Source organism: Fragaria vesca, linkage group LG2, assembly GCF_000184155.1.
Source record: "Fragaria vesca subsp. vesca linkage group LG2, FraVesHawaii_1.0, whole genome shotgun sequence".
Taxonomy (NCBI): Eukaryota; Viridiplantae; Streptophyta; class Magnoliopsida; order Rosales; family Rosaceae; genus Fragaria; species Fragaria vesca.
The window spans coordinates 29,588,086-29,609,053 of NC_020492.1; the positions used below are offsets into that span (position 1 = coordinate 29,588,086).

The 20,968-nt window shown below is 37.6% G+C and overlaps 2 protein-coding genes and 1 non-coding gene across 4 annotated transcripts; 2 read left to right on the forward strand and 1 right to left on the reverse strand.

Annotated features, from left to right (window-relative positions):
- Positions 1 to 2,691: 2,691 nt before the first annotated feature.
- On the forward strand, positions 2,692 to 3,974 carry LOC101291988. Of its 2 annotated transcripts, XR_184088.1 has the most exons (3): positions 2,755 to 2,842; positions 3,146 to 3,306; positions 3,425 to 3,974. It is a non-coding gene; the product is annotated as an uncharacterized LOC101291988 (transcript). The 2 variants fall into 2 exon arrangements; XR_184087.1 differs by lacking the exon at positions 3,146 to 3,306 and having other exon boundaries at positions 2,692 to 2,842.
- A 1,375-nt stretch (positions 3,975 to 5,349) lies between these two features.
- Positions 5,350 to 6,826, forward strand: LOC101303093 (pentatricopeptide repeat-containing protein At3g25210, mitochondrial-like). Its single transcript, XM_004293076.1, has one exon. The coding sequence runs from the start codon at positions 5,350 to 5,352 to the stop codon at positions 6,460 to 6,462; it is 1,113 nt and encodes a 370-aa protein (XP_004293124.1). The 3' UTR covers positions 6,463 to 6,826.
- Positions 6,827 to 18,939: 12,113 nt separating this feature from the next.
- On the reverse strand, positions 18,940 to 19,860 carry LOC101303396 (casparian strip membrane protein 5-like). The gene is made up of 3 exons (XM_004293077.1): positions 19,574 to 19,860; positions 19,331 to 19,454; positions 18,940 to 19,152 (listed from the first exon to the last, which is right to left on the reverse strand). Exons 1-3 carry the CDS (start codon positions 19,858 to 19,860, stop codon positions 18,940 to 18,942), a joined length of 624 nt encoding a protein of 207 aa, XP_004293125.1.
- Between the last annotated feature and the right edge of the window lie 1,108 nt (positions 19,861 to 20,968).

The window sequence follows — 20,968 nt, forward strand, 5'->3', positions numbered from 1 at the left end:
CCGGGAGGATAACCGGGATTTTTTAAACCTGCAAAGACACCGTCCCAAGCATAGAATGGAGTAGAAGAAGAGGAGAAAGCACTTTATCTCCCCCGAGGTTATTGAACTTTGAAGAGTTTTAGGGTTGTAAAGTAAACATACCGTAAAACTTGGATGCTTGATCGGACGAGAAGGAAGCAGTGGAGCGGACGGTCGGGGAGCTGCAGTCGTGGGCACCGGCGGCAACGGCGGCGGCCGAGGAAGGGCCGAGGGTTTTCGGCTTTTGGTTTTTAGGGTTTGGGAAAAACTATTAGCTCAAGGGTTTGAGCAAAGGGCTGATAACGTGATGAAGTGAAAGTAAATTGAGAATAGAGAATCGTGAAAGATGTGTATCTCATTCATTGATAGGAGCCCTTTATATAGGGAATTACACATTACCAGTATGGTAAGGATATGAATACATAGATCTAGGCTAACTACATATCCTATTGGCATAAGGCAAAGACACACATAAAGAATATCTAGAAAGATATGGAATATCCTAGAACAATTCATATATATTTCAATAATTTACTCATTATACCTTACTCTCTGTTTTCTAGGCCTCCCACAATTTAATTTTTTTTTTTCATTTGTCATGCAAACATCTATTTTCTAGACCTCGATTGCTTGATTTCTTTTTTCTTCTCTTTTTTCTATGACAACCTCTTTGTCAACCTCAATTCCTTGATAAGTCAATTGCAAAACAATAAAATACATAAATTAATGAAATGCACCCAGAAACCTTTAACTTAGAAGAAAACCCCAAGAAAGCCAATCTCGTCGACCACCACTCCATGAAGCAAGTCCTCGAGGAGAAGATTCATTCACAATAACTATTAAAGTAAAACATTTCTCTTGTAGAATAGCGATGACAGTTTCATATTAATGTTCTAGAAAAAAAAACTATAAAATATTATCCATATGCACCCAAAAACCTTCGATCTAGAAGAAAAATCCTAAGAATGCCAATCTCATCGACCACCACTCCATGAAGCATGTCCTCGAGGAGAAGATTCCTTCACAAGAAGAAAAACAAGACGAGGAAGAAAAAGACCAAGAAGAAGACTACGAAGAAGACGTTTCCTAAACTAAACGAAAATTAGGAGGAAGAAAAAGAAGAACATATCATGAATCGAAAAAAAAATTATATTAGTATTGAAAAGATACATTCTCTAAAGGTTTTGAAACAAAGGATTGTGTCTTCGTCAATGGAGATTCTTCAATTAGGTGTAGTAGTTTTTTGAGCAAGGGTTACACTCAGGTTTAGGGTTTTGTATCGTTAACTTGAACAAAAAAAAACAGGGAAGAATATTAATCTGATTACAATTTTTTTTTTTTTGTGAAATTCAATGTCTATTACTGTCATTTTGTATGAGGTTATATTTGTAATCCAGTAAGTCAAAACAAGTAGAGGTATACTGAGCAAATCTGGAGGTCCCAATAGCCGCACTCTAACCATAATCTGATTAGATTAGATAATAACAATTGAATTTAGATGTCATATAATAGATACAATTGGTGAAATACAAATCATTTAGCCATGTATGCTTTCCTTCCCTTTTTTTGAAAGTGTAATTTTGTACATTATCATTTTGATTCTTCAGTAAATTTGTATTACCTTTCTTTCATACATACCATAACAACATTAAGTCTCGTTTGGTTAACGGGAAGGAAAATAGTTTATTTGTCTTTCTCTCATGAGAAGGGAAAGAGAAGGTAGATGAAACTTCTCATTCCAATGTTTGGTAACACAAGAAAAGTCATCGAGAAAGTTGTTAATTAATATAATGAATTATTCTGATGCTAAAACTAAATACAGGGAAATAAGGAAGAAAAGTGGTTTCCTTTAGACAATTGAGAATGCTCCGACTTTCACAGAGCGGCTTAGGGTTTGGAAAACCAGTTTTCCTAGCGGAGGCGGTGAACCTCGTGTTCCCCAACCATGCAGTGGCGAGATATTGGCGGCGGCGGTTTCGAGAGGAGAGTCCTTCTCACGCGGCGGTAGCGTTGAGCGTCGAGATCCCGACCAATCTAGGGATCTCTCTTCCGACCCCTCTTCTTAGGCGTCTTCACAATAGTGACAAGAATCTCCACCAAGTTGAAACACTTGAGCCTCGTTTAGTTCGCGGAAAGGAAAATAATTTCTTCCTCTTTATCATGAGAAGAGAAAGTGAACGAGAATGAAATTTAATAAGAGTTTTCCATTCTGATGTTTGGTAACATAAAAAAAGTTATCGGAAAAGTTGTTAAAAAGTTGATAATTAACATAATAAAATATTAGGTTGTGAGTAATAAATGCATGAAAAAAATGAAAGAAAGTGATTTTGGAAGGAATCACTTTCCCTTGTATTTTCCCTTCTATAAAGAAACTGTTTCTTTTCCTTCTGCTTCCCAAAATGCAAGAAATGAACAAACATTCTTTTTTTTGTGTTTCCTTTTTACGAAACAAATGAGGCCTTAGAATATAACCGCCAGGCTAGGCTGCTTCTCCGTCCCTCGTCGACACAACATATGGAATTATTTCTTATGTTGGTCCAAAAAAGAAATGAAACTCCAAATGGTTGATTGGAAAGAAAATTACCTAAAACCCCAGATTATTATTATTATTATTTGTTTTTGAATAAGAACCCCAGATTATTAGTTTACGCCTTTGGCAGGAAAAAGTTACTTGGGTGAAAAGAAAATTACAGCGTGAGGTCTACCATTAGGGCCTGTCCATCTTCTTCTTATCGAACGCCACCAACGTACTGTCACTACAGGGCTTCAAAAGGGAGAGCGATCGCCATACCTCCGAAAAGGCTCGGATTGCAATCACAGTTTGGTAAGCAGGTTTATTATTCTGAAATTCCAATTTTTGTTTCAAGTTGTTGTCAAATCTTTTCTTCTGTGATTCTTTCAATACTGGGTCTTCAGTTATGCAGCAAATTAAAGGCATGCTTTCAAGTTAGAATAGGATTGATTTACTTCTTCTAGTAAATTACTTTATTTGGGTTGGGTTGTGTAGAATATTGAAAGACATGACAAGTTTGAGTTTGAGCTCAGTCGGTGAATTTGAGCTCGAGTTTTATGCTATTGTCCAAGGACTAAGGAGTATATATGCTTCTGTTATGTTTCACCTTTACAGTATGTGAACAACTGTGAATGATGCAATTATAGTTGCAAAAACCGTAAGCGATTTGAGATTTCGCCTCCCATTGATGTTGTTACTTATGTATTGAACATGCTTCCTTTGAAATAATTTGGTGCAAGTAACTGACTGATGAAGGTGGGAGATGACTGATGAAGGTGGGAGATGACCATAAGTGAACAATTTCTGGGGAGATTCCAAGATATTTGGAAGATTTATTTATTTTGCAAGTTTCCTTTCTAATTGTGTCTTTTTGGTGGATTGCCTATGCTGCAGTATGATGGAGGTTCAGATCCAGGAATCAGTTGTTTGTAGCAGGCCTCAGGTTAAGGTACAATTTCAGCTTGGTTCAGAAACATATTCTGTCACCGGAAACAAGGGCATTCTTTTTGAGCAACTGGTTTTGGTTAAAGAGGAAAGCATGGCCATATTGAAGGACTTCATCACCAAACACAATGTTCCTAATGACGTCCCTGACGAACTTGTTGAAGAGTCTTCTGAAGATGATGGTGAAATTCTTGAGAAGCCAAAGAAGACGAAGCTTACTTGATTCTGTTTCTATATTGTGGAAAGCTCCTTTGATGTGTTGAACCATTATTAGCATCATGTTTTTGCTACTAAGTCTTTACAGCTTTGTATTTCTTAATAGTTGAGATTAAGGAGTTGTTATTGATTAGAACAAAGATGGAAACTGAACTCAGTTGGCTATGTTTGATTATTTGATGTAGAACAAATGCACGTTAAAGGAACTGCTTTTTCGATGACAGATGAAATAAAGTTTTATAACAGGAGTTTGACATGGGCAACCGCCGCAACCCTAAACCCTAAACCCTTTATTGTTTTTTTTTTTTCTCAGAACATAATGGGTTGAGGCAATTGAAGTTTATGCAGTCATAAACTTTCGAGTTCTGCTTCTTCTTTTAAGAGAATGAAACAGAGGAATGACATAGAAACCTCTTGAACAGAGGAATGATCCTGTTCCGATGTAACGTAGAAACCTCTTGACCCTATGTGGCATTGACAAGCAGTCTGAAACTCTGAATTCAAATTTGGTACCATTGATAAGGCATGAGGGGTCTGTGAGTTGTAATCCTGACTGATCATATATTAGGCATCACTGTTTCCAGTGGTCTAAGTCTCTAAGATAAAGTAGTTCCAGAACCCTGTACTAGGCAGTTCTATACGAGCATAAATGATGCAAGAGATCATCAAACACGGTATTCCTACATCGATCCAAAAGTGAAATTCCTTTTGGAACATTAACTGAAAGTAGGTTTGTGATGCAATAACATGAAGGATGAGGGCTGAGGAGATTTGATATAAGGGGCGTTATATCGAAATAGGGCCTTGAATAATCAATCTGTCAACAAAGCAAATAACAATAGCTATTCGAGGAGCATCACCAATACAACATACAATACTGTCAACCAAGTTGATTAGAGAAACTCTTGTGCATTCTTTACCAAAACATATAGAAATCAAAAATAGTAATCACAATTAATAACACCAACCTAGCTAAGTAGCTAGACATTAGCAGTGGCAACATGCATCCAAGTCAACACCAGGCTGACCACTCCTATAAGGAAAAGGATAGTTACTTGATCACTACTCTTTAATTAGGCTTCTCCTTCAAGGAAAAGGAAACCAATCTGACCTCATCCTCTTCCTATAAGTAAGGCACCAAATAAAATCATGCCAATTCCTGGACCCTAATGGCCTAATCACCACTCACTTCAGTTCTAATGGCGTCTGGCACAGAGAGTGATGAAGTTTCTCACACCCCAGAAATCTACAAAGACCCAGATGATGGGAGGCAGAGATTCTTGCTTGAATTGGAGTTCATCTAATGTCTCGCAAATCCCACTTACATCCACTATTTGGCTCAAAATCGGTACTTTGAAGATGAAGCGTTTATTGGGTACTTGAAATATCTTCAGTATTGGCAGCGTCTTGAGTACACCAAGTTCATAATGTACCCTCATTGCTTGTTTTTTTCCTTGAGCAACTCCAAAATGCAAACTTTCGCAAAGCGATGGCACTCCAAAATATTTTTCATATTGTCTAAATTAACAAAATGAAACGTTAAAAATATTTTACCAAACATATTTTCAAAAATAAAAATACAAATATGAAAACGGTAGCTCCCTTCATTTCCTACATCCGCCAAATCGATACCCTCTCCCTCTCACACAATGCCGGCGATGTCGTTTCGTCGCCTTCTCACCTTTACCCTCAGACAATGCCCGCCTCTCTCCTCCCGCCACGTCATCCTCCCGTCTCTCTATCACCGCCTCCTCTCCTCCTCCGCCCGAAACCCTCCGGACTCATTCCGGACCCGAACCCCGCTGGAGAAGCAATTCGAAACATGGATCCACAAACTCAAACCCGGCTTCGGCCCACCCGACGTCGACGAGGCCCTCAAGGCCCAATCGGACCCCGATCTCGCCCTCGACATTTTCCGGTGGACCGCCCAGCAGCGCAACTACAAGCACAGCCACTCCACCTACCTCACCATGATCAAGATCCTCATCGACGGCCGCCGCTACCGCCACGCCGAAACGCTTCTCGAAGAGGTAGTCGCCGGAGCTTGTGAGATTAGTGTCCCTCTTTATAACTCCATTATTCGATTCTGTTGTGGTAGGAAGATGCTTTTCAATCGGGCTTTTGATGTGTACAAGAAAATGTTGAATTCCGAGAGTTGTAAGCCCACATTGGAGACATATGCGTTGCTGCTTAATTCTTTGCTTAGGAGGTTTAATAACAAGACTGTTTGTTATGTGTATTTGCGGTCGGTGAGATCGTTGTCCAAGCAAATGAAGGCCTCCGGTGTGATTCCGGATACTTTCGTGTTGAATATGATCATTAAGGCTTATTCCAAGTGTTTGGAAGTTGATGAGGCGCTGCAGCTGTTTCGGGAAATGGGGTTGTATGGATGCGAGCCCAATGCTTATACTTATGGCTACATTGCTAAGGGGTTGTGTGAGAAGGGGAGGGTAGGTCAGGGTTTAGGGTTTTACAAGGAAATGAGGGGAAAGGGGTTGGTGCCCAGCAGTAGTACTTTTATGGTTGTGATTTGCAGTCTTGCTTTGGAGCGGAGATATGAGGATGCGAGTGATGTTGTGTTTGATATGTTGAGTAATTCTGTATCTCCTGATTTGTTGACTTATAAAACGTTATTGGAAGGGTTGTGCCGGGATGGAAAAGGTGAGGAGGCATTTGATTTGCTGGAGAATTTCAGGAGCAGGGATAGAGCCATGAATGAAAGGACATACAAGACATTGTTAAATGCTTTGCATTTTATAAATAAGGAGTAATTGACTACATGTCCTCCGATTTCAGTTCAAGAGTTGTATTAAATATCCTTGGTTGGATTCATATTGGTATTTGATATGTCTATCTTAACTTGAGAGAATCCCAGTTTTGATTATATGGTAATGCTGGGTGGGTATTGTAATGTGAATATGCCACAATGTTTGAATGATGCATCAGCAAGTAGTGCTGCTTTGCTTTTGGTGGCTCTCTCTAAATCCCTTAGTGATGACAAGTTGGGATTACTCAGGCTTCTACTAATTTTCAATCTTCAGTGAAACTTGAATCGAGGTATACATCAAAAGACAGACAACAGTCCCAGTTTTGGATACATTTAGATTGTAGTGGACAACATAGTTTCTGCTTGAGGTGGATGGTTTTCAGTTTTGCTGTGAAGATTTTGGAATTTGAAGGACCATTACACAGTCGTTGGATGGAGATGGAACTGAGTAAACTTTTATTGAGATGCGGCGATCTTATAGTTAATCTTTGAGGTATTTATCCTCCAATGTTTTCAGTTCGACACTGGATATCAAAGTAAGAGGATGCCATTTATTCAACTTGACATTCTCAGACATCCTGGTGAATCTGATTGTGTAATCTACTGAGGTTTGAAGATTTTACAAGAAGGTGGTACTCTGTTTACAATGCATGCTTGGAGATTGTGATCAGATTTTTACTCAACTTAAGAGGAATCTTGTAAGTTTATATTATTCTTTCCTGTTATTGAATGCCTTGCATAAATAAAGATGCTATAGGAGATATTTTCAGCAAATTGAAACAGTTATTGTTTTTCTTGTTAGTTGCTACTGTTTTGTATTCTAAAATATCAGATTATAACTCCAGAGTCAATTAATTTATGTCTTAGAACCTCTCTTTGGTCCTCACTGTAGGCTATTTAGGTGTGAACCTGTGGTGTAGGTGGTCACTTTCCATGTGTGTTTAAAGATAGTATATACAATAACACACATGCATGTGGTGTTGGAGTCTTGCCTTGTTTCCCAGGTATCACATTTTAAGTAGTTGCTGTAGTTTGAAAGCAACTCACCAATTACATTTAGTAATTTAGCTGCATAAAAAATGTACTTTCATTTATTTAAAAGAAACAGCAAAACACGGGGACACATTGTTGACTAATTATCGTTAATAATTGAACCCTTGGCTTGAAGTACCGGTTTGTGTATGTGTGTGCCCGCTGTGAAGTGAGATGTTTGAAGTGTAATTACATTTATTCAACATGTTCTAGTTCATCTGGCATGACCTCACAAGTTTCATGTTCCGCCTCTAATGAAAACAGTTCGAACTTGTTCAAGCCTTCATGATTCATTGTCATCTTCTACCTTCTTTACATACTGCATGCAAGCACTGTAATATGCCATTTTCTAATATTATAGTTTACACTCATCATACGATTGACACTTAGTTTACTTCCAAGCTTAGATATTTCTCTTTTGCAGATGTTCTGAAGGTCTGTTAGGTGCCACCTCACTATTGTTTCTAGAATTTAAGTTCTTGTTCTAGTTGGTATGATATGCTTATTTCTTAGCTTGTTTTTGGGGTGCAGCGGTTGCTTGTCCACTGCTATGTAATCCCTTTATTCGTTGCGATAAAGCCTAGTTTCATTCTAGAAATTTAAAATCCTTGAAGGAACAGAGATCAACCATTGAAGCGATGCTTGTCAAAATTTCAAAATGAATCATCAAACAGGTTTATCACTAAACACTCTTATCCACAAAGCTTGGGCTTCAGTTTTAGAAGAAATCTAAAAGATAAGAAGATATGGAAGGTTTAGGGTGAAACTGATAGATGGAGTCAGATTGGTGCAAAACAAAAGATGGAGTCTTTTGGAGGGCTTTCGTGCAAGTCATTTCATAAACCCTATATTTAAACACAATTCTGCCACATTATTTTCTCCTGCAAGATTAATTTGTAAAGCTAAGGTTCCCCTTAAGGTTAAATCATTTAAATACATGGTTAGTATATGGTACATGAGAATGTGAATATGTGTTCAAAGGAGGCCTAGCTGCTGTTTCTCTCTATTTGCATGGATTTATAAAGTTCAGGGAGAGAACACCAATCAATATTTTGTGCATTGTGCAATTATGTCCAACGTGGTTTGGGATGATGGCTTGAACTAGGTATCTCCAGCGGGATGGTTTTACTCTGATAAGTGGAAATCACAGTGGATTTTTTATAGGAAGAAGGCCTCAGATCTTTTGGGGTTCAAGCATTGTGGTTGTAGTTTGTGGTAACCTGGATGGAAGCAGAAGATCTTCCAAGACTGCAAAGTATGGGGTAGATGATCTTTGGAAGAAATCTCAGGCTGTACTCTTGTTATGTGGGCTTCAGTATCGATTACCTTCAAAGATTAGTTATAGTTAAGCTGCCCCAAACACCACTGATAGGAGCATAAAGTGTTACGTTTATAATGTATTTCTGACCCTATTTAGCTATGTAATTCCCTTAACAATATTCATATTAACTAAGTTTGTGTTTTTAGGTCATAAATAAAGCCGAGGAGCCCAAAAGAGACAAAAGAGGGAGAGGACGTTAAGAAAAGAGGAGAAATCTTGAAGGAAAAGGAATCCATGTTGTGCAAGGAAAAAAATCAAAAAATCTGCCAGAAATTATCAGTCAACTTCGACAGAAGATTGTGATTAGCTCACAATGATCCAGGAGATGTGCCATATATCAATGAAAAGCTACAAGAGTCTACTTTCCAGAACCTTTTACAGATCGTCAATACCTATTTTGGAGAAGAAGTTATGACCGTTTAAGTGGCCGAAGGTCAATCTGCCCGAATTTGTGATTTGAACCAAAACTTTTATTTTGAGGCCCAAACCACATTGGCAAGCCCATGGACGAGTTTTGAGGGTTTTATAACCCTAATCACAACAGAAAAGAGAGAGGACGAAGAGATTAGAGGAGGCCAGCGATCTCACATCATCAGAACCTCCATAGTTGCGGACTCGCACAAGGAAGCCGCCAAGCCATCATTGATCTCTCCATCATCCACGGTTTACCTTTCCTTTGTCATCTTTTATTCTCCTTGTGTGATTTTGCAGCCATGTGTGGCTGAATTCTCTTAGTTAGGGGCAAGGTTTGAAGCTCCAAGAATGTTTCAAGACATGTTAACAACCAAAGCTTCAATCATTAAGTCACAAATCGGTATCAATCAAGAGCAAACCGTGAACGCACTGCGTAAGTCCTTATTACTTCTCTTGAATACTTAAGCAAGATGAACGCACCATTATTAAGCCTTTAGAATAACCGATCAAGGTATAGACGCTATCCTATCAACAAATTATTCTAAGCATTAAGATCAATGAAAGTGATTAAACAAGTATGCAAAACTAGTGTGGAACGCCTACCTAGCATGCAATCCTTTTTATTTGGTTTCACCTATTGTCCTATAGGTTTTACTATTTTGAACTAAGCCGTATTAACCGTTTAGGAGATTAAACAACCTAATTCTAGCCCCACTCACAAGTTCATAATGTTCTATGTTGCGCATATATGAACATAAACAAGCAAGAGTTCTCCATAAACCAAAACCAAATAAACAATTTGAAAAACTTAATAATTCGAAACCAAGGTTCAAAACAATATCTAAAACATTCTTGCTAGTCCCTTAACAAAATGTGTGGGGGCTTCAAAATAATTCCCCCACACTTAGCTTTTGCTAGTCCCTTAGCAAAATGTAAAACAAAGAAAACAAAATAAAGACTCAAAACAAACTATGCCTTCAACTTTATTGTCTTAAAAATCTCTTACTTTCATAGCATCAAGATTAACACTCAATCAAGAATCAATTATGAGTAATTCGAGAGTTAATTAAAACATATACTCATATAAGAAATGTAAGACATGGGGGTGACAATGGTGGTGGGTGGAGCTCAGCATGTATCCAATAAATATGATTTAATCTCACAAGATTACCACTCTTTCTTCACTCAGAATCAAGGCTAATGCTTAAAAGTTTTTTCACTCAATGTATATATGTGAGAGAATAAACAAACAAGTAGGCTCACATATAAAGAAAGAAACGCACTTTGTGAAATTAAAAAGATCTCATGAAAGATATCAACTACTTGCCAAACGGACCAACCCATATGCTCAACTTTTGTAACCAATCTCCACAGATCGATGGCTGCCCATCTTTTGGATCAATAAAAGAACTTTATCAAGGTTAAAATTTGGCCAAGGCTAGGGTTTAATGAATCAAATGATAAGGAATTGCAAATCGTCCTTAAAACCTAGTAGAGCCATAAGATACACCTTTAAACATTCATGAATGATGACAAAGACCATATATCACATCATTAGGTCTTCAATTTAAAACAAACTCCTCCATCACAAAGGGTGACTTAATCCATACTTTCATCTATTTTTTTCTTTTCAGTGCCGCCACATTTGGTTCTTTTTTGTTTACTTTTTTTTTTCGGCAACACATTTCTTTTTCTTTTCAATGGACAAGTCTAATTCCCCCACACTTGTTTCTCATCATCCTTCCACACGTACAATACATCACAACATAAGCTCTACTAGGCCCTAAGGACAAAGGTAGAGATATCACTACACTAAGCTCAAGGTGAAGATTACATGGGTGATGACAGATAGGCTTAACGTAGGCTCAAAGAGGTTAACTAAAGGGTGTACCGCGCACACAAATTGGGACATATGGCAATTTGGCAATGGTGGAAATCCTTAGTCCTTTTAATCCCTTCCAAAATCAGAGCATATATCAATAAAAGTCTCGACTAGCACAAAAGTGAGTTCTAGCACTAGAGTCCGTTAAACTTAATCTGCGGCAAGCAGTTAATCAAAGAGAAAGACAATGAGATCTCTAAGAGTTGCCAAGAAAATAGATGATGATTTATTCAATAAGCACTCAGAAAGAATAGCACAATAAAGCTCAAATCTCACTAGGGTAATTATGAATCAAAACTCATCATCAACATGCTCATAATTCTGTACCAATGTCAACGAAAAACCACATCTACTACACACTCATATGCTTAGTATATATCATAATTAACCAAAGAATTAATTTAACATCATCTCAATCGTGTGATTCTCTTTTAGCCATAATTTCAAAGATATATATTCATCCTAGACAATTGAAAGGCATGATGACTCACAGAAAAACAAACACAAAATTTTTTTTCTTCAAATTTTCGACTCTAACAAAAACAAAATAAAACACAAAATGCATGCATTCTCTTCCCCCACACTTAAACTTACGCATTGTCCACAATGTGAGAACAATATAGATCAAACAATGCATAATAGATGTATAGAGGAAAGTGAACAAAACAAAAGGTAGAAGATGAGAAAAGCTCCCCCATTGTGTGCTCTGCAGCCAACTTCCAGCTGATATAAGTCCCTGTTGTAGCATCCAAAGGCTGAGATTCCAATTGGAGATGAAAGATGGCGTTGCTAGATTTATGTGCATCTGTGGCACGTTTCCTAACTCCAAGTGGATCGAAAATGGTAGCCCTGCAAAGTTAGAAGAAAAACATAGTTTGCACAGAAAAGCTGAGAAACAGACCTTTACCCATTCAAACCTGATTTCCAATGAGTTCTGGTGTCGAAATGTAAAAGTGTCTTAAATAAAAGTTGAAGCTAATTCAACAAGCTTTTCAGGCATATATAGCTTTTCTCCATAGAATGGCTGGAAGTATCCCCTGTTTTGACCTTTTCCCGGCTGTACTGCACAAATTTCTGGTTTCTTGGCAGTGACCTTCCTGTCTTCAAAGTCGAACTGAGAATGACTCGCGTCTCCAAATCCACTTCTGTAAAATCCTACAGAAAATAGACTCAGAGACCTTTCTTTTGATATAAGGTACACCGTCCCAGGTTCTGTGATCTGCAAACCGCAGCCCTCCAAAGTCGGGGTAACTGTTTTTGCCAGAGCACTGTTTTGGCTGAACTTGGAGTTTTCAACTTTTCTCAACTCTCACCTGCACACACACAAAACACATCAAAACGAACAGAAACAAAATAAAGAAAGCATAGACAATTGGGTTCCCTCCCAACGGCTTTTCAACAAGAATAATCAGGAGGCTTAGGCCGCGGTTTGATCAAGTGCTTGACCCTCTTCAAAGATATTTCATAGTCCTTGGGTAGCAATTTGAGTAACTTAGGAGCAATGGACATATAAGATATGAAGCTTCTCTTTTTTTTTCTCTTCTTCCATTGTCTCCAACTATTCTCAATCACAACAAGAATCTCCTTATCCGATTTGAGACATTCAGGTACCACCATATCCACATGCTCAACAAACTCAAATGATTCTTGGATGTGAAGAACATGTGTAGAGCTTGAGTGATGGAGTGAAGAATCATGTTGTCTTCTAGATCCATGTACCAGCAATATAGCTTCAAATGTAGGAGGTTTGATAGACTCCTCTTTTAAGCAATCCTCAGGAGTCTCAACATTGTGTGGCTCTTCATAGGACTCCTCCAAATCTGTTTCTTCATCCTCAAAAAATATTAAATCATGAGGTTGACATGGAGCTGAAGTTGCGGGAAGTTCATGTGGAGTTGTCATCAATGAAGATGGGTGCTCTTGAGATATTAAGGTGTCCAAAATCCTTTTAGTTTCTGCCCAACTATCATTGAAAGCTTCTTGCTCCTCAATCCGAGCTTTATTTGAAGCAGCTAGAGCCTCATTCATCTCATTTAGAGACTTGATCATCTCATCGTAATGATTTAACTTCGCTGAGATTTGATGAGATGGTGCTTGTGTCCAGTAGTCATGGAATGAATATGGAGAATCTTGAAACTCATTGGAAAATCCTTGTTGCATATCCGAATTGGTGTTCCATGAAGAATAAGGAGGATCATCCCATACTGTATTCTGTGGAGGTGAATAGTAATCATTCCAATGCCCTTGGTTGTCTTGAAATCCTCCAAGCATATTTTGATCATAGTATCCGTGATATTGGATGCTTGGACATGTCTCCGTTGAATGACCTACTATGGAGCATCTAGAACACACCTCATAAGGTTGATGCCACATTGAAAAACAAAACAAAAACTATAGTTAGTAATATATACAAAACTAAATCACAAATCCTAAAACAATAAATAATATAATTTGAAAGCTATTAAAACATAAAATATATATACAAGAATTAACGCAAATTGCTAGGGATTTTTCAATCCCCGGCAACGGCGCCAAAATTGATAGCGACCGAAACCGGGCGTTTCAATTAAAACCCTTTTGTGTCAATTGTAGTATATAGCAAATAAGGGTATCGTTATAAAAGCCGGGGATTGAGGGTACCTTTACAATTACGTTAATTACAAAACAAAAGAAAACAAAATATTATAGTACTAGAGATATGGGGTTATATGATTATAAATAAGAGAAAACAAAGAAACAAAATAAAACAGAAAAGATTAGATGGATGAGACGTTAGAGACTTGAAAATCCACCACCAAGTATGATTGAAGCTTTGGTTGTTAACATATCTTCAAACATACTTGGTGGTGGATTTCCAAGTCTCTAACGTCTCATCCATCTAATCTTTTCTGTTTTATTTTGTTTCTTTGTTTTCTCTTATTTATAATCATATAACCCCATATCTCTAGTACTATAATATTTTGTTTTCTCTTGTTTTGTAAATAACGTAATTGTAAAGGTACCATCAATCCCCGGCTTTTATAACGATACCCTTATTTGCTATATACTACAATTGACACAAAAATGTTTTAATTGAAACGCCCGGTTTTGGTCGCTATCAACCACCCACTTGAATCTGTTTTATGATTGGCTATCTTCATAGATGGAGTGTGAATAGAAAAAAAGTTTGTGAATAGTACCTCCCTATATATATTAATTTTATATTTAAGTCTCTTATGTCACCTGTTTGTGTTAAACATGCAGAACTTGTTGTCTTAAATGAAATGTCATTGCGCAGATTTTGATGACTGTTGCTGCCTTGTTGGAGCTCTTATTCTTATAGGGTGAGATGCTGTTCGGTGTCCTCCATGAGATTCTTGTCCAAGTTTGCATTTTGAAGCATGCTATTACAGGTCTAGTTTCTATATTATCATTTTATTAGCAAGGTGGGGAAATATACTCGAGGCACTGAACTCTACTATTATCAGCAGTAAAAATGACCTAATCATTTTCAGTCATTGGATGGGATATATTGGGTCTTGTAAATCCTTGAACCGCAAGGTCTGGGGTCCATTTCACCCATTCATTTGTAAGACAATGATTTCACTCATATTTATCTCATTCATCCTGGAATCCCCAGATGTTGTTAGAGGTTTAAGGGAAACTCTACACACCCCTCTTATACTCTAACTAGACTCTCAAAAACCTTTTCGTTTCAACATTACTTGCTTTACCCTTAGTTTGTAAGTCATGAACTGCAGAAATTTTGGTGTTGGCTACCAAAAGTTCTAGTTGTGTGCGGTATTGGGACAATTCTTATAATCGTCAGTGATCCCAAAACAGCTTAACTTACAGTTTCTGTAGGAAACTACTGAAAATGAAGTGTTTCAGCAGTAGACACCAAATACTATAAAAAGCGATTGGTAGTGAGCCACTAAACAGTGAATTCCAGATTTAAGGTAACATGTAAAGTTTTAAATTCACAACCATTGTGGCTACTAGGGTGGCTAGAGATGTAAATAAAGTAATCGTTAACATTACTTGTATTACATGATAGGTCGCAGCTCAAACTAAATCCAAGCATAGTTACGGCAGGAGCTCAGGGCAAGCAGAGGGTACAGAGAGGTTGTATGCATGTGATGACTCCAGCTGCCATGCCTTGATGGATAATTCTTTCCGGTATGCCATAGAGGAGTTGACTCAGGTAATTGCTTTTAAATCCAGTATTTTGATGAATAATCATACCACAATTATTAATGCCCTATATTAGTGATTTACGCGGATGCCAACTGTTATCAGTGATACATGATAACATGGTACTCTTACATGCAGAATTAAGCTAGTCATGGGATTATTACATGATTCTGATCCCTTCAAGGAAGGGCTACAGTAATTTATTCTCATGTTGCCCTGTCTAGGATCAGTTGGTCTTTTGTAAATAGGGGATATCCTTTTCTTCTGTTTTGTAATTGAACTTTCACTCGTCGTTCTGTACGTAATGACATTGACACGGTAATCTACCTTAGCAGAAACTAATGAAAATTGGGGCCTTAATTGGATATTCAGACCTTATGTCATTGTTGTTTGCAAGTGATTTATGTCCCTTTAGTTGTATTTGATGAAACTATTTGACTTGTAGAAAATAACTATAATTGCATTCCACAAGATGAACAAACCATCTTATAAAGCTCCAGCTCCTCCTATTAGGGTTTCAAAGAGTTTTGTGCGGTTATGTAGTAAAGACAACTGAAGCTTCTTGTTAAAAAGATAGCAGAAACTATTGTCTTGTTTTTTTTTTTCAAGAGCTGTTATGCTAGGTTATTTGGTTGTGCTTTATATCTGTCCTAAGAATCATACTGATATCGGCTTACAGCAGGCAGTTTATTCACTGGTATTTCAACAATAATCAATAATGATTTGTCTCATCATGGATTCTACCTCAAAAATTAAAAAATGAGTTGAAACATTTTTAAAAGTTTATCGAACACTGCTCAGTCGTTTAAGGATACATGCATTTAAAATTAATAGAAAGACCCTGGACAGGCGCCTATCAATTGGATAATTAAAACTCTCCCTAGAAAAAAGAAAAAGAAAAAGAATGAACAGAAGAGTCATAGCCTAGGGCCCTAGGCTAATAATGAAAGAATTGAAGAGACAATAGCCAACTTATAGTAGGACTAGATAACAACGGGTCCATTTAAGAACTGCTTGACAAAAGTGCGGAAACTTTTCAGGAGTTCCTTGCAGAATTTAATTTTTGATGGTTTTTGTATATAATCTCCGAGTCAGTTGACAGTCTGGTTTCCTAGGCGATGCTTGGTGCTTGCTGTTTTTTGGGTCAATTTTCTGGATAGGAAGCAGAGAATTTTTAGAACAAGGCTGGGGATGATCGAGAGGAGTTCTGAATTGGAAGTAAACTTTTGGGTCCTTTGGGGGCTCTGGTTACTTCTAAGCTCAGATATTTCTCTTTTGCAGATGTTCTGGGGGTCTGTTGGGTGCCATCACTATTTTTCTAAAAGTTAAGTCCTTGTTTTAGGTGGTATCGTATGCTTGTTTTTCATCCTTGGCTTGGGTTTAGCTTATTGTTGACCCAAGTTTTCTTATCTTGCAGTTCGCTTAAACGCCACTTTGTCATATCTCCTTGCTCTTAGCAATAAAGTATAGTTTCTTTTCTAGAATCTAAAACCCTTGAAGGAATGGGGATCAGCCCTTGAAGCGATGCTTATCAAATTACAAAATGCAACAATAAACAGGTTTACCACTGAGCTTGGACTTCAGTCCCAGAAGGAATCTAGAAGATGTGAACATATGGTCATATGGAAATATGTTCATTGCTGAAACTGATAGATGGAGTCAGATTGGCACAAAAGAAAGATGGGGAGTCTTTTGGTGGGCTTTCATGCATGTCTTTTCATAAAACCTATATTGATAACACTTCTGCCACTTTATTGACTCCTGTTAGTATAATTTGGAAAGCAAAGATTCCCCTCAAGGTTTACATTCGATCATGGGTGGTTTGTGGTACATATATATACATGTTCAAAGGAGGCCTATCTGCCTTTTTTCCCTCTGTTGGTGTGGATCTGTAAATTTCCGCGAGAGAACACCGATCAGGGTTAAACTAGGTGTCTCCAGCAGAATGGTTTTGGTCTGGTAAGTTAAAATCACAGTGGGTTTTGTTAAGGAAAGAAAACCCAAGATCTTTTGGTGAAGGGGTTGTGGCTGTAGCTCGTGGTAACCTGGATGGAAACATAAGATCTTTGAAGACTGCAAAGTAATGGGTAGATGATCTTTGGAAGAAATCTCAGGCTCTACTCTGCCGTGTTGGCTTCAGTATCGATCATCTTCAGAGATAGATTTCGTGTTGACCAGATGAAATGCTAGCATTATTTTTCCAGAAATACTGTGGTCTCCTTAAGGATCTCTACTTCATCTCTTTCGTGACTGTTCTAGTGCTATGACAGATTGGCGAGCTTTTATATCCCCATAGTGGAAAAGCCACCTTTTGGGGTGGAAGGCCACTGCAATTTTAGAGCAAAAAGGTAAGTACACGAGAAATTTGCAATGGAATACATTTGCATTTTCGGTTACTGGTTCTACTAGAAATGCTGATGAAATGGAGATTTGAAGTATATTTGACCCTGATTTAGCATGCCTTGTAACTTTTTGATGTTATGCTAATGAGTGAAATAATGTCATTAGTAAGCCTGCTAAACAGAAACTCATGCAGCTGAAAATGGTTTCATGGCACAATCCTAGTATTCGGTGCTTCAAGCTGAAAGTGGATGGCTGGAGATCTAATAATGGGTTGAGAGTCATCAGAGATAATTATGGAATTCGGATATGTGGATTTTATGATAAATGTTGGTGCTGGTGAAGTTTTGCAAGCCGAAGCTTGGGGACTTTAGTCTGCAATTAGCTGTTAACCTGAGGAAGCCTTTCTAACGAGGACTTTTAAGTTGAGGACTTTTTGGCTTATCCCATTTTTCGATCTTATATCCACATTTTGACCGTTCAGTTTATATGTATTTATGAGTAGATCATTTTTATAAATTTTCAGTCATATTGAAAATCGTTAAGACATTCATAAGTGTGATTTACCAATTATGAACTTGAATGGTTCATGTTTAATAAATTTGGTTTGTCTATTAATTTGATCTAGTTTGTTACCTTAACGATCATCGATTTAGCCGAAAATTTGTAGGGCTGATCTACACATATAGACTTAAAAACTGAACGGATGAGATACCAAGATGTGATCGAAAAATAGGTCTTTTAAATCATAAACCGAAAAGTTCTCAACTTAAAGGTCTTCACTAGAAGGGCTCCCGTTAACCCGAAGATCAATCAATTTGAAGTGAATTCTGATTCAATTATTTGGTCAATTTGCAGGAATCTGAGTTAAGCCTAGCCTTGAGTTTAGTCTTAAGCATCATACTTATAGGGAAACGTAATATAGTGCTTGCTAAAGATATCTGACTAACTCTAGAGGAGTTTGAACTCTCAATTCCACTCCAATCCTTTTTTTGATCAAATTCATTGGATTAGTGTTGGGATTGCTAGGTCAAGAAGGGTTTCGAATAGCTCTGCTTTGGTTTCGGACTTTGAGCTGGTGCCTGGGTTGTACCCAAAAAAAGAGAGAGAGAAAAAAAAAAAACACTTTCCAGTGCCTGTATATATGATTGAAATCCAGACACTGAATTACCTTACACTTGATTTTACACACCACACTTTAATCATTAATCTGAAACCAGGAAAACATAGAACTCTTGTTTATTTGTTCTTCTCCACGGCGCTTCATTCTTTCTTTCAGTCGAGCCCTGTTCATATTCAACAAGAAGCCTCTCTTCTCGTTACTTTTTTAGAGTAAACGTAGAATTCACAACCAGCATCATGAAAAAGACCGCAGCGACGAAGGAAGCCACAACAGCCCCACTAAGTGTCTGGCAAAAGTTACTATATTGCATGCAAATAGCAAGCCAGTTGGAGTCCAAATTGCCGTTATGAGCCAAGTAGACAATCGTAGAAGAAGCTCCGGCAGCAGATATCAGTAGAGCAATCATCACCTGGGGAAAAATCCGATGATTATCCGATGAAAGCATGACATTGACAGTGAGGCAAGATGACATGAAAACTAGGCACGACAAAACATTCCAAACGTTTGGAAGAGAAAAGCACATGTATATAACAAGATCGAAAATGGAATTGTCTGAGCAGCTTCAGCCATATATATAGTTAGCTCACCGTGTCAAAGATAACCAGTACAAGCCTTGGCCCTATTGCTCGTGGTCGAATGATGCATACAATAGAGAAGGGCATGGAGAGGCCTATATATCCAACAGCTACTGCATTTGCAACCACAAAGAACCTGCATTGATCAATAAACGCAGTAATTCAATACGTACTCTTTAGTTAAACACCTATTAGTTAGACATCATCACTTTAAGAATTCGAAGGCCATGCCAAAGCCGTCTCTAATTTGCATACGTGAAAGTTGGGAGGTCAGTGTATTGAGCATGGAACTGGAGGAACTGTGTGAAGAAGGGAAGAATCTGGTCAGAATTGCCTGTAGTATAAGCAGCAGCAAAAGCAGCTGCACTGGCACCAAGCCTCAGGACTAAGTCTACGATTGCGAGACCTTTCTTGGATCCTCTTCTAGTCTGTATTTCGGTTTTCGTGGCGACCACAACAGTAGGAGTACCTTCTGCAGCCTTTCCTTTTGCTGCGGCCTTTGCATTAGTAACTGCTATGTTTTCACTCTCTTTCGAGTCCATAACAGGATGTTTTAGAATGTCAGAGGTAGATATTGAAGAAATTGGCATGGAATGTTCAATATTTATAGGGTAGGGGAGAAGAGAATACAGTTAATGGGTTAGTTTACCTCAATATATAGTGATGCATGTGTTATTGATTCATCATAACATATGTATGTTGAGGAACAGGAGTTGTTGCTGAATGCTTACTTGCTCCACTTTGGGAAAAATCATGAACCAAATATGACTGAAGTGCAAATGTGATGTAATACACTATGTTTGTTTTATGTATAGAATCCGCACTGACTATATGTTAGTACATTGGGTGATGGATCAGGTTAATTAGTGTAATGAATAACTATCATGTTTAATATATCTAGCACCATTCAAAGACAGGAAAAATTATACCTTAGTCCAAATCATTTCTATCATCCAAGCAAATTGTTCTTAAAAGATGAATTCATTTTGACAATAACAAATGTACTTCCCATTTCTCTGTAAATAATCAGAACATAAAAAATGGAAAAGGAAATGGTTAGAAACTCAGCCAACAGAAGAGTTATAGTTTAAAGTAGAATTATACTATAAATGAAAACCAGAATTTATTACAATAGATCATGTAGAAATGTATTTCCATTGATCTTTTCAATTACATTCTATACAATATATAGCATTATACATGAGCAGATTTAGAGGAAGCAATAAAGCTACATTAACTACAATATAGAAAACTATATCAAAACTGAAACGTAGCTATTTCAAAACTAATCAATTAATGGAGAAGATTATGTGCTCGAGTGATTTAACTTTAACATCCCCCTCAAACTTGACAATCCTGGATGGACAAGTCTGCCAAAAAAGAGATGATGGCGAGAATTGTTGACGTGTCGCGTAACCGGGGTCAAACAATTTCAATTTAATTACCCTGCAATCGTAGTAATATGGACAAGTAGGGATCGTTCTAGCCGGGGAAACCAAAGGGCGATCGAAAGAAGAGAAATCAAACAACTTATAAACAAGTATTCACATATATACATCGAAATATTGGGGGGTTTGAGATTGATTAATTCTAACAAATAATCTACTGAAAATTAAACCTAAGATTATTATATACAAATGATCAACATAC